At 40.2% G+C, this 14160-nt stretch overlaps 1 protein-coding gene across 3 annotated transcripts in view; it reads right to left on the bottom strand.

The window, feature by feature from the left end:
* LOC126200195 (protein MTO1 homolog, mitochondrial) overlaps positions 1-14160 on the bottom strand; it is a 93119-nt gene that overhangs the window by 37148 nt on the left and 41811 nt on the right. For all 3 annotated transcript variants that reach the window (XM_049936688.1, XM_049936687.1, XM_049936689.1), the window contains one exon: positions 12359-12471. In XM_049936688.1, the coding sequence (XP_049792645.1) occupies positions 12359-12471 (113 nt within the window). The remainder of the gene's footprint in view (positions 1-12358; positions 12472-14160) is intronic.

Genomic DNA, 14160 nt, shown 5'->3' with positions numbered 1-14160 from the left:
ATGATTCATGTGCTGCCTTCACTACTTTGTCTTTCCAAACCACCCACTCATCTTCTACTGTATTCCTTTCCCCTGTTTCACTCAATTGTTGCCTAATGCTCCCCCTGAAATTCACAACAACCTCTAGTTCTTCCAAATTATCTAGGTCTCATCTCCTTAATTTTCTACTTTTCTGTATATTCTTCAGTTTTAATCTACAGCTCATAACCAATAAATTATAGTCCAAGCCCCTGAAAATGTCTATAGCACTCGAAAATCTCTTTCTTAGATTATTATGAATAGCTTTGTAAGATAAAATAAAGAAAGTAGTAGGCAATCTATTAGGTAAAACGACAAGGCCTAGTATAAATCCTTGGATATCACAGGACATACTGAATTTAACTGATGAGAGAAATAAATGCACTGATGGAAAAAAATCTCAAAACCAAGGAGGAGATACGCGAGATAAATTGAAATTCTTAGTCATGTTTCTATGTCAGAAAGATGATCTCTATTTAAATTTCACACCAGTCACATACGAGTTGCGCTAGTAGTGCCACTAAGAGGATGCAAATTAGGTTTGTTTTAAATATGCACTATGATGGCTGTGAGCATTAGTGACCTTTGATATTGAACTTAGTGAGTTGATGTTAGTCAAGAATGCCTTTAAGACAATGATGACACCATTATTAACAAGATGGTAATGTACTACAGCTATGAGAAGCCAAATGTTCCTTCCAAGACCTTTCAGAAAGACTTGACATGAATATAGCCACTGTACATGATTGCTGACACTGGTGGTCAGAGGAAGGAATGGGAAGGGCAGGTGCTGGATGGCCATGTGGTACTACCGAGAGGGAAAGCTGTCTGTTCAACGTGTGGCTATAGCACATACTGCATCTGGACCAGCAATCTGAGCAGCAGTCGGCACCACAGTGACACACTGAGCTGTTAAAAATCAGTTACTTCAAGGATAGCTTTGAGCCAGATGCCCTGTAGTGTGCATTCCACTGACGCCAAACCACTGCTATTTGCAACTTCAGTAGTGTCAAGCAAGAGCTCAATGGAGGTTGGAGTGGAGGTCTGTTGTGTTTTCTGATGGAAGGCGGTTCTGCCTCGGTGCCAGTGATGGCTGTATGTTGGTTAGAAAGATCTGCAACCAACCTGTCTGCAGCCCAGACAGATTGGACCTACCCCTAGTCTGAGGTGTGATTTCGAATGATGGCAGCAGCACTCTCATGGTTGTTCCATGCACCCTGACGGCAAATTTGTTTGTCAGTCCGGTGATTCAACCTGTTGTGCTGCCATTCATCAACAGCACTCCAGGGGCTGTTTTCCAGCAGGATAACACTAACCTACATTCTGCTATTGTAACCCAACATGTTCTACAGAGTGTCAACATGTTGCCTGTCTACAACTGCACCTGTATGGGACATCACTGAACAACAACTTCCACAACCAGTATTAACCATCCCTGTATTGACTGACCAATTGCAACAGGCATGGAACTCCAGCCCACAAATTGACATCTGGGACCTACATGACACAGTAGACACACATTTGCATGCTTGCATTCAATATTCTGGCTGTTAATCCAGTTGTTAATGTATCACCAGTTCACAACTGCAATGCCTTTTCTCATGCTTACATTAACCTGTGATCCTGTTTTGTTAATCACTTCGGTAGCTCAGTTGGTAGAGCACTTGCCCGCGAAAGGCAAAGGTCCCGAGTTCGAGTCTCGGTCGGGCACACAGTTTTAATCTGCCAGGAAGTTTCACTTAAATATGTTACCTAGGCAAATGTATTCCCAAAATTTCATTGGTCTACGTTAATTATTTCTTGATGGGATTTTTTTCCATCAGTGTACAAAAATGCAGGAAATGAAGCAGTACAGGAAATGCAAAATGGCTAACCAGGAATGGCTAGAGGACAAATGTAAGTCAACAAAAGTTTGTATAGCTAGGGCAAGATGGATACTACTTCCAGAAAATTAAAGAGACCTTTGGAGAAAAGAGATGTAGCCATATGAATATCAAGGGCTCAGACGGAAATCAAGAAAGCAAAGAAGAGAAAAGAACTTGAAGGCAATATTACAGGAAAGAGGAAGTAGATGAAGATGAGATAGGTGATATGATAATGCGAGAAGAAATTGGCAGCAGAGCACTGTAAGTTATGAGCTGAAACAAGGTCTCCGGAGTAGATGATATTCCCTCACAACTGTTGATATCTTTGGGAAAGCCAGCTATGACAAAACTATTCCACCTGGTGTGCAAGATATACATGACTTTGGAAACACCGTTTTCACTCGAATCCAAGCCGCACTTTTTTTCCGGTTTTTGTAATCCAAAAAATCGCCTGTGGCTTAGAATCGAGTGCAAAGTAAGTGGAAGTTCTGAAAAATGTTGGTAGGTGCCGCCGCAACTAACTTCTGCTGTCGAATACATGTAGCGCTATACAGGCATGCTTTGCAGGCACAAAGATAAATACTGGTGCCAAAACAACTGCGTCAGTAAATAAAAGAAAGTGGAAGACAAGCCTTTTTGTCCGCCCCGAGTTTCGACCACTGCATTTTCATACATTATTAAACGAAGTAAATACAAATTCCGTATTGTTCATCTTCGAATGTAGCAGCATTTCAATGTACTACAAAAATAGGATTGACAAGACTGTTTGGGATTTTTGTCAATATGGCCAACTCTACATTCTGAATTTTTTCCTCCCTGTGAGAAGAGATGGTTGCTAATAGGAACTTTTACGAATTGTGAATCACATGCAGTATTCTCTTCACCATAAGAATAACACGAATATAAACATTTTGCCATGTATTCTTTTGTGTTAGCTGCTGTTGTTGTTGTTGTGCTCTTCAGTCCAGAGACTGGTTTGATGCAGCTCTCCATGCTACTCTATCCTGTGCAAGCTTCTTCATCTCCCAGTACCAACTGCAACCTACGTCCTTCTGAATCTGCTTAGTGTATTCATCTCTTGGTCTCCCTCTACAATTTTTACCCGACACGCTGCCCTCTAATACTAAACTGGTGATCCCTTGATGCCCCAGAACATGTCCTACCAACCGATCCCTTCTTCTAGTCAAGTTGTGCCACAAACTTCTCCTCTCCCCAATCCTATTCAATACCTCCTCATTAGTTACGTGATCTACCCATCTAATCTTCAGCATTCTTCTGTAGCAGCACATTTCGAAAGCTTCTATTCTCTTCTTGTCCAAACTATTTATCGTCCATGTTTCACTTCCATACATGGCAACACTCCATACAAATACTTTCAGAAACGACTTTCTGACACTTAAATCTAAACTCGATGCTAACAAATTTATCTTCCTCAGAAACACTTTCATTGCCATTGCAGTCTACATTTTATATCCTCTCTACTTTGGCAATCATCAGTTATGTTGCTCCCTAAATAGCATTTCCTCATCTGATTCCCTCAGCATCACCCGACATAATTCGACTACATTCCATTATCCTCATTTTGCTTTTGTTGATGTTCATCTTATACCCTCCTTTCAAGACACTGTCCATTCCGTTCAACTGCTCTTCCAAGTCCTTTGCTGTCTCTGACAGAATTACAATGTCATTGGCGAACCTCGAAGTTTTTATTTCTTCTCCATGGATTCTAATACCTACTCCGAACTTTTCTTTTGTTTCCTTTACTGCTTGCTCAATATACAGACTGAATAGCATCGGGGAAAGGCTACAACCCTGTCTCACTCCCTTCCCAACCACTGCTTTCCTTTCGTGCCTCTCGACTCTTATAACTGCCATCTGCTTTCTGTACAAATTGTAAATAGCCTTTCACTCCCTGTATTTTACCCCTGCCACCTCCAGAATTTGAAAGAGAGTATTCCAGTCAACATTGTCAAAAGCTTTTTCTAAGTCTACAAATGCTACAAATGTAGGTTTGCCTTTCCTTAATCTATCTTCTAAGATAAGTCGTAGGATCAGTATTGCCTCACTTGTTCCAATATTTCTGCGGAATCCAAACTGATATTCCCCGAGGTCTGCTTCTACTAGTTTTTCCATTCGTCTGTAAAGAATTCGTGTTAGTATTTTGCAGCCGTGACTTATTAAACTGATAGTTCGGTAATTTTCACATCTGTCAACTTCTGCTTACTTTGGGATTGGAATTATTATATTCTTCTTGAAGTCTGAGGGTATTTCGCCTGTCTCATATCTTGCTCACCAAATGGTAGAGTTGTGTCAGGACTGGCTCTCCCAAGGCTGTCAGTAGTTCTAATGGAATGTTGTCTACTCCCGGGGCCTTGTTTCGACTCAGGTCTATCAGTGCTCTGTCAAACTCTTCACGCAGTATCATATCTCCCATTTCATCTTCATCTACATCTTCTTCAATTTCCATAATATTGTCCTCAAGTACATTGCCCTTGTATAGACCCTCCTTCCCCCTTTCTGCCTTCCCTTCTTTGCTTAGAACTGGGTTTCCATCTGAGCTCTTGATATTCATACAAGTGGTTCTCTTTTCTTCAAAGGTCTCTTTAATTTTCCTGTAGCGAGTATCTATAAGATAAGTCTCTACATCCTTACATTTGTCCTCCAGCCATTCCTGCTTAGCCATTTTGTACTTCCTGTCGATCTCATTTTTGAGACGTTTGTATTCCTTTTTGCCTGCTTCATTTACTGCATTTTTGTATTTTCTCCTTTTATTAATTAAATGCAATATTTATTCTGTTAGCCAAGGATTTCTACTAGCCCTCGTCTTTTTACCTACTTGATCCTCTGCGGCCTTCAGTACTTCATCCCTCAAAGCTACCCATTCTTCTTCTACTGTATTTCTTTCCCCCATTCCTGTCAATTGTTCCCTTATGCTCTTCCTGAAATTCTGTACAACCTCTGGTTTAGTCAGTTTATCCAGGTCTCATCTCCTTAAATTCCCACCTTTTTGCAGTTTCTTCAGTTTTAATCTACAGTTCATAACCAATAGATTGTGGTCAGAGTCCACATCTGCCCCTGGAAATGTCTTACAATTTAGAACCTGGTTCCTAAATCTCTGTCTTACCATTATATAATCTAACTGAAACCTGTCAGTATCTCCAGGCTTCTTCCATGTATACAAACTTCTTTTATGATTCTTGAACCAAGTGTTAGCTATGATTAAGTTGTGCTCTGTGCAAAATTCTACCACGTGGCTTCCTCTTTCATTTCTTACCCCCAATCCATATTCACCTACTACGTTTCCTTCTCTCCCTTTTCCTACTGTCGAATTCCAGTCACCAATGACTATTAAATTTTCGTCTCCCTTCACTACCTGAATAATTTCTTTTATCTCGTCATACATTTCATCTATTTCTTCATCATCTGCAGAGCTAGTTGGCATATAAACTTGTACTACTGTAGTAGGCATGGGCTTTGTGTCTATCTTGGCCACAATAATGCGTTCACTATGCTGTTTTTAGTAGCTAAACCGCACTCCTATTTTTTTATTCATTATTAAACCTACTCCTGCATTACCCCTATTTGATTTTGTATTTATAACCCTGTAATCACCTGACCAAAAGTCTTGTTCCTTCTGCCACCGAACTTCACTAATTCCCACTATATCTAACTTTAACCTATCCATTTCCCTTTTTAAATTTTCTAACCTACCTGCCCGATTAAGGGATCTGACATTCCACGCTCGCATCCGTAGAACGCCAGTTTTCTTTCTCCTGATAACGACGTCCTCTTGTGTAGTCCCCGCCCGGAGATCCGAATGGGGGACTATTTTACCTCCGGAATATTTTACCCAAGAGGACGTCATCATCATTTAATCATACAGTAAAGCTGCATGTCCTCGGGAAAAATTACAGCTGTAGTTTCCCCTTGCTTTCAGCCGTTCGCAGTACCAGCACAGCAAGGCCGTTTTGGTTAGTGTTACAGGGCCAGATCAGTCAATCACCCAGACTGTTGCCCCAGCAACTACTGAAAAGGCTGCTGCCCCTCTTCAGGAACCACACGTTTGCTGCTACCTCATTTAAATCCTGTCTACCTAATAAACTACGAAACTAGAGTGAGACAACAGCAAACGCGGAAGAATATACGTATCATGTCATGTTCATATTCGTATTATTCTTATGCCTAATAGTGATACAGTCAGAAATGAAGCATGGCAATTGACTAGATTTTTAAATCTAAGATGACTAATTTCTGTGCAGAATGTAATGTACTAAAGAGGCGTCTGAAAAGATTTTGAAATGGAAAAAAATTTTTGCTATACTCTCGTTCAGAACATCTTCTATCATACGCAGTCTATTATTTGGTTTTTGTTGATCATTATCAAAGAAAGCAGCAGTGTAAGTAACAACAAATAGCATTCTCTTGCCAGTGTTTCGCTAATGAGACGATTCCTCTCTCTCTCTCTGTTTTTTAATTGTAAGCGGCGGTAGCGTGCACAAAAGCAAGCCATACCATGAGCGGCGACAGGCCGTAAACGCTCATTATCAGAATGCAACAAACAATGCATGACACAGTACAGTAATGCATTTTCAGCTTAGAGTGACGTAAACACCTATAACAAGGAGAACGGCACTTATCAGTTCAAAGAAAAATAAGCAATCAATTCAAACCAGATGAAGCACATGAATAAGGAAGGGTACCCATATAAATACAGACGGAGCGCCTGATTCATAGCAATGGCTACCTGGTAAAGCTTAACTGCTAAGCTTACGGCTCGAACCAAACTACTGTAGCTGTATCATCATTCATTTGACCTAAATTGTGTCTCATATTACAATGGACCAACTTTGTTTCGATTTGGAGGTGCGGTCTAAAACTTTTCTCTCCCCTCAAATTTTGAGTCTCAAATTTCAGGTGCAGCTTAGATTCGGGAAAATTTTTTTTCCTTGATTTCGAGTCTCATTTTTCAGGTGTGGTTTAGATTCGAGTGCGGCTTAGATTCGAGTAAATATGGTACCCTCACACTTCAAGAGGAATGTAATACTTTCAGTACCAAAGAAAGCAGGTGATGACAGGTGTGAATATTACCAATCAGTTTAATAAGTCATAGTTGTGAAACACTGTCACAAATTATTTACAGAAAAATGAAAAAACTGAGTGAAGCCAAACTCATGTATGATCAGTTTGAATTCTGGAGAAATGTTAGAACACATAAGGCAATACTGACCTTATTACTTATCTTAGAAGATAGGTCAAATTAATGAAATCCCACATTTATACCTTTTGTAAGCTTTAAGAAAGCTTTTGTCAAAGGTGACTGGAATACACACTTTGAAATTAGGAAGGTAGCAAGGATTAAGCGCAGAGAGCAAAAGGTTATATAAAATTTGTACAGAAACCAGATGCATGAAAGGGAAGCAGAGGTTGAGAAAAGGTGAGAAAGAGGAGTTGTCTATCCCAGACATTATTCAACCTGTAAACTAAGCAAGCAGTAAAGTCTGGAGAAGGAATTAACATTCAAGAAGAAGAAATAAAAGCTTTAAGGTTTTTGCCAGTGACATTGTGATTCTATTGGAGACAGGAAATGATCCCGAAGAGCAGTTGAATGGAATGGACTGTGTCTTGAAAGGATGATGTAAGCTGAACACTAGCAAAAGCAAAACAGGAGTAACAGAATATATTCAAATTAAATCAGGCAATGCTGTGTGAAAAAGATTAAGAAGTCAGACACTAAAAGTAGTAGATGGACAGTAAAATAACTGATGATGTGCAAAGTAGAAAGGACATTAAATGTAGACTGGCAGTGGAAGGAAAAGCAATTGTCAAAAACATAAATGTCTTAAGACTGAGCACATATTTAACTATTACAAAGTATTTCTGAAGACATTTGTCTTGAATGTAGCCTTGTAAGGGAATGAAAAGTGGATTATAAACAGTTCAGACAAGAAGAGAATAGAAGCTTTTGAAATTTGATGTTAAGAAGAATACAGAACATTATGTGAGTAGATCACCTAACTAATAACCTAACTAAGAACTGGTGAGGAAAGAAATGCGCAGCATTACTTGACTACACAAAGGGATCAGTTGATAGGACACATTCTGAGACATCAAGGATTCATCAGTTTAGTAGGATGGAAGTGTGGGAGGTAAAAATTTTACAGGGAGACCAAGAGATGAATACAGGAGGTAGATTCAAATGGCTGTGGCAGGCAATAGTTATTTGGAGATGAAGAGGCTTGTACAGGATAGAGTAGTGTGGAGAGCCGCATCAAAGCAGCCTTAGACTGATGACCATAACAGGAACAACAACATATGATTCATTCCTATTTACATCCTGTGGTTCCTTTGGAGTACATTCTGGTTCACTGATGTATAGCTACGAGAGATGGACTGAAAAAGGAAGTAACTGGAATAAATGAGAGAATGGTGAAGACCAAATTACCACTGAGGAGGAAAACAGAGAGGATATTACAAGTGTACCACCACGTCCCTCATGATGTGCAAAATTTCAGAGATTGCATGTCCACAGTTCACAGGTCCATTTATAAAGCTCACTTGGATTGGCCCATTGGCGCACTCTGGTGAGCTGCCAAAAAAACAGCATTATTTAAGCAATTGCAAACAACTGCTTGGCCTATTATGTACCCTGTATTACTGTTGTCCAGTCAACGCGCTCAGTGCTATGTACAACCTGTATCTTATGTGCTACTCCATAAAATAACACATTCCATAAATCATGTTTGTTCTTGCTATAGCACCCTCCACCCCCTTTTCCTGATCTAGAGTACATACGAGGAAAAAGAGGAGTTTGAAAATTATTGCAGAAGCAGATGACTGAGCAAAACACTGTGGCAATAGGAGGCATGAAATCACATGTTGGTGTGGAGAGACATGGATAAGAAAATGTACAGTACTCGAAATAAATGACTGGGAAGGAGATACAAAATGGACTCTTGCAAAAAGAAAGGATTGAAAGTTGGAAACTCATAATTCGATAAGAGAGAAATTATCAGGTGACATGGTATATCAGTGATTGGTCCAAAATGTCAGTAACTGACTGTGTGTTAGTAGATAATGAAATGATGAGAAACAGTGGATATATCAAACTGATACCATGATAGGCCACAGTGACTATTTTCTTCTCCCTTAAATGCCTTGTCCTTCAAGAACACTGGTGATCAGTAGCATTTTGAAAAAATGGGACTTCTGCCGGATGTTCACATCGTTCTCGCACTATATTTCGATGGCGTAACTCACTGTTTTCTTCAGGTGCTACCCGAGACAGGTCCTTGGACAGATCAGGTTCAGTATTTATGCCTGTAAGGTGTTGGGCACTCCCTAGTTGGCCCGCGCCGCATCAGGTGTTCCCTACGCGGTCCGCGCCCACCAGACGCAGCTCCCATGGTCCTCTCTAGTAGCTGGTGTTCCGACTGCTGTCTGCGCCCGGCTCGGCCGCTCTCCGGGGTTGCAGTCATCATCTATAGTGACTGGTGCTCTGTATCCTAGCTGTTTCCTTGGTCTCCACTTCTGTTCTTGCTGGGCGCTTCGTAACTGGTCCACGTTGCATAGAGTGTTTCATTCGCGGTCTGCGCCCGCCAGGGTCAGCTCCCATGATCCCCTCTGATCGCTAGTGGGAACACCAGCCCAGCCCGATGAGGCCGTCCTCTGGGGCCATGGTCATCATTTGAGGATTTTCAAAACTGGTATGTAATGTCTGGTGTTCTGTTCCACTGCTGTTTCTTCAGTTTCCACTTCTGTCTCTTGGTGGGTGCTCCATAATCGGCCCGCGCCATGTCGAGTGTTCCATCTCCGGTCTGCGCCTGCCAGGCGCGGCTCCAATGGTTCCCTCTGATCATTGGTGTTCCTGACTTGTTCATCCTCTAGACAAATCTGTAGTGTCTGGTGCTCTGTCTCATGGCTGTATTCTTGGTCCCCACTCCTGAAATCTCTGTGTGTTTTGTGTTGGGTTTCCAGAAGTTCAAGAGCCGGATCCCAGTCCATGCAGAGTTGGTATCCAGTGTCACAGTTTACGAGATTTTCCATGGTCTCAATGGACTCTTTTATGACACTATCGCAATATCTAGGGGTCTATGTGACAATTTTGGTGTGATTGTAGTTCATAGAGTGACCAAGCTCTAGAAAGATCTCCGAGAAAGCATGAAGAATTACAGCATCATCTGTTGTTTGTCCATGGCTTTACTGAATAGCAATTCTGTGTTCAATCCAAACCACTGGTTTAATTTCTTTAACCAACACGATATCCCATGTCCTGGACCATGTCTGCCATCAATCTTTCCTTGAAATATTAGTTGCAACAGCTTCTATTAATTGTTGTTGGACATTAAATTGCGCAAGTATTTGAGGCTTATTCTCTCGATGGTAATGAGGTTTACTAAATCTTTGTTTACATGCTGCAGTACTGCCACATCTGCGACTTTATTTCTCCATGGTATCACAACATTCTTTGATATGCCCACATTTCAAATTCCTCCAGTTTCTTTTCTAATTATGCAGTAAGTGCCCATAGAGTAGGATACTGAACAAGTTGCACTGAAGAAGTTGAGTGAGAAGTGTAATAATTATGTCACAGCTAGCCAGAACTTCCTTAATTTTCTGGGAAGAACTTCAGCCCTGTTCAATTCCACAGAAAATTTTTTGAGATAAGTCCCAATTATTATTGATTTGAGGCTCCATATATTTATATGATGGAATCCTTTCTATCTTATCATTACTGAGTGCAAGAGTGCCTCAAATTTCATTTAGTTTCTGCTGATAATTATCCATTTTGTGTTCTTGATGTTTAAACATAATACCATGGCATTGTTCTCTTCATTAATAGTGTTTCGTAGTTCTTGCAGATCTTCCAGCCTACTTGCAAATAAGACAATGTCATCAACACATCTGATGTTATCGATTATAACTCAAATTAACCACCACTCCTTAATACTTTCTACGAACAGCAACTCAGAAAAATCTATTCAGAAGAGATGTTGAAAAGTAATGGCGAACTCCTTTCATAATCAACACTACTTCTGACAGCTGACCAACACCACACACGCTATCCCTTTGGTTCCAGAACAGACGTCCAATCAGTTGGATGGCACATACATACAGTCCTTCTCACCTACGACATGTATCAATTTTTCATGTTTAACAATGTCAAAAACATTTTCATAATCAATAAAACAAGCATAAACATCACAAAACTGTTGAATCAATGCCTAAAGACTGAGTAATGTCTTCAGCATGCTGAAACCACTCCTCAGTCCAAACCAAGAATCTCCAATCCACCCCTTACATTTACTGATATTCTGAAATGCAGTATTTTAAGGAATAGCTTGAGGGCATGATTCATTGAACTGATTATTCTGCAATCATTGCAACACTATGCAATGGACTTTTCGGGGCATGATACAAACATTAATTTGAGCCAGTCACATGGTTTCATTCTTCTTTGATAGACACTGTTCAACAAACCAATTAGTAAGGAAAGAGTCCACTGGCTGTTAGAAAAGGACATCAAAACATGAAGGCAAGAAAAGAAGCAGAAAACCCATAAATATGAATACAAGTACTGAAGTACATGACACAGAGTTGAAGGGACAACACCAAAAATTAATAACTTAACCTCATTTTTTTAGGTTATAACTAAAACTCTATGACTATGTTCATAATTACCCAAGTGGAAAGAAAAGTAGGAGACAGAATGACAATAATATCACTTGCTGACGACTTGATGGTGTGGGGGAACAACAAGGAGGAAGTACAGAAGCAATTAGACATTTGGGAAGAAGCTGTGCAACAGTATAGCCTAAAATTTAATGCAAAGAAGTGTGAACCGGATACAGGCAGGGGAGCAGTCGGTAGACATGAAAAGTTTCAATTACTAGTGCAAGGATAATATTAAAAAAATGAAAGAAGTGACAAAGAAGTACATTAACATGCAAGACTAGCTGACAGCTTTATGAGTAGTGTGGGAAGGACAGCATGGAACAAAGAGGTCTTCCAGAAAAGTAAGAAGGAGATATACCAAACATACTATATCAGAATCATAGGGGGAGGGGGTGATACACAGAAATAAATTATGCAACAGAATTATGGCCTGTGATTATCTTCAAAAGGTGAAATGTTTAGTTATACCAACACACACACACACACACACACACACACACACACACACACACACAGAGAGAGAGAGAGAGAGAGAGAGAGAGAGTGTGCTGATGTTCTAGTGCTGCACCACAACTTCTCTCCACAATTCTATTCTGTGTGCTTCTCATGTATCACATCTCTCTCTTGCGGTTATGAATAGTGAATCTAAAATATTCTCAGATCACTTCTTTTGTCAACACAGCTACTATGTAACAGCTCCTCTTGATTCAAGTATTACTTATGCACTTTTCAAGTAAAAGAATTTTTTTTCTTATAATAAACATTCTTTACTTACACCAAATACAAATTAATGTGATAATTACCTTTATCCACACTGATTCATTCATAAAAGAAAATGGCATTGGTGGAGTGTCACCAGGTTGCTTCACACAGACAGAGAAATCAATGGTCCTTCCATCAAGACGAGGTGGTGTTCCTAAGTACATCAGAAGAGAACCTGAAGTATCTGCTGACTCAAGAATGAAATGAAACAGCCTTTAAAAACAAAACTGCAACTCACTTTTAATACAATATAAAATTTCAGTAATCCTGTCTAACGAGAAATTTAATTTTGGTACACACTAAAGTATTTATTGTCTGCTATATCATGATTCTTTAAGCTTTTATCTTATGTATAATATGTTTTAATGTAAGATTACAGAGCTTTCAATAATTTACAGCAATGTCATATGCCACAGAAATTCTACATTTAATGTTTTAATACAACTGGCTACAACAACAGAAGTTTTGCTTCTTTAAAGATACTATAACATCTTGTTCTTGCTTTGCATTGTTGACCAACGCTCACATGCTAACAGTAATGGTGAAGAAAACCATCACAACCACTAGACAAGAATTATGACTCAAAATTTCTAATTGGTGTGATACATTGCAGTTAGCTCTAAATGTAGAAAAATGTAAGTTAATGCAAAGGAGTAGGAAAAACAATCCCATAATGTTCAAATACAGCATTAGTAGTATGCTACTTGACACAGTAAGGTCAATTAAATATTTAGGCATTTAGAGAACTGACCTTTGAAGCTGACTGCAAAATGGTCATAGTGCCACCAACATAAGGACCATGAAGATAAAGAGAAGTTAAGCCTCACATGGAGGCATACAAACCGTCATTTTTCCCTCACTCTATTTGCGAGTGGAACAGGAAGGGAAATGACTATGGTAATACAACGCACCCTCCGCCAATCACCCTAGGGTGGCTTGCGGAGTATATACGTAGGTGTAGATGTAACTGATAAATGTAAATATACACACACAATTCCATTTACACTTTCTGAGAAAAATGTTAAGCACTCACATGGGGAGCAGGAAACCACATGAAACTTTACAGGTTGAGGAGGTCGTTATTTTATTTCAGTGGTTACAAAATCAAGTCAAATTTTGCAAAGAACTTGGCAGTATGAGCCCACTTATCAGTATCACGTTGCACCCATCTCTGGACTGGACGTTTGCTCCGATTTGGTTTGGCAGCAATGTAAGCTGGTGCATGACTGTTCTAACTGGTCATTGATATTCTGGATACTGACAATGGGACAGAGTTGCTGACCGAGCTGGTTCCATGCATGTTCTGTAGGGGACAAACACGGTGATCTTGCTGGTCATGTGGGTATCTCAACAACACACAGACAGTCGACTCAGACGTGCCACGTGTGGAAAAGCATTGTCCTGTGGAAAAGGGCACCATGATACCGTCACACGAAAGGTAATACATGAGGAAGTGGGATGTCCATGATGTGTCACTGTGCCATCAGAGTTCTCTCAATCACTACCAGCTCTGAGCAGAAGTCAACCCAATTGCTCCCACACCAATTTAGCAGGAGTAACATCACTGTCTCTCTCCGAAACACTGGAAGAATGAGACCTCTACCCAGGTCTTATGATGGTCATCTGGTGTAGCGCAGAACTGCAATTCACCACCGACCACAATGCATCTGCAGTTCATGCTTCCTGGTCACGGCACCGACCCCAATGCATTCACTTGTGTTGCGGCGTTAACGGAAGCCTACACATGGGATGGTAATACCCTACTTTCACTGCTGCTACTATCTGGTCAGAGGTGTGGAATGACACAAAAAGTTACAAGGAGTCCATTACTTGTTCCAGACAG

The sequence above is a fragment of the Schistocerca nitens genome, chromosome 1 (assembly GCF_023898315.1).
Source record: "Schistocerca nitens isolate TAMUIC-IGC-003100 chromosome 1, iqSchNite1.1, whole genome shotgun sequence".
NCBI lineage: Eukaryota > Metazoa > Arthropoda > Insecta > Orthoptera > Acrididae > Schistocerca > Schistocerca nitens.
Note: the sequence above shows the minus strand (reverse complement) of the source record. Positions and strands in the feature narration are given on the sequence as shown.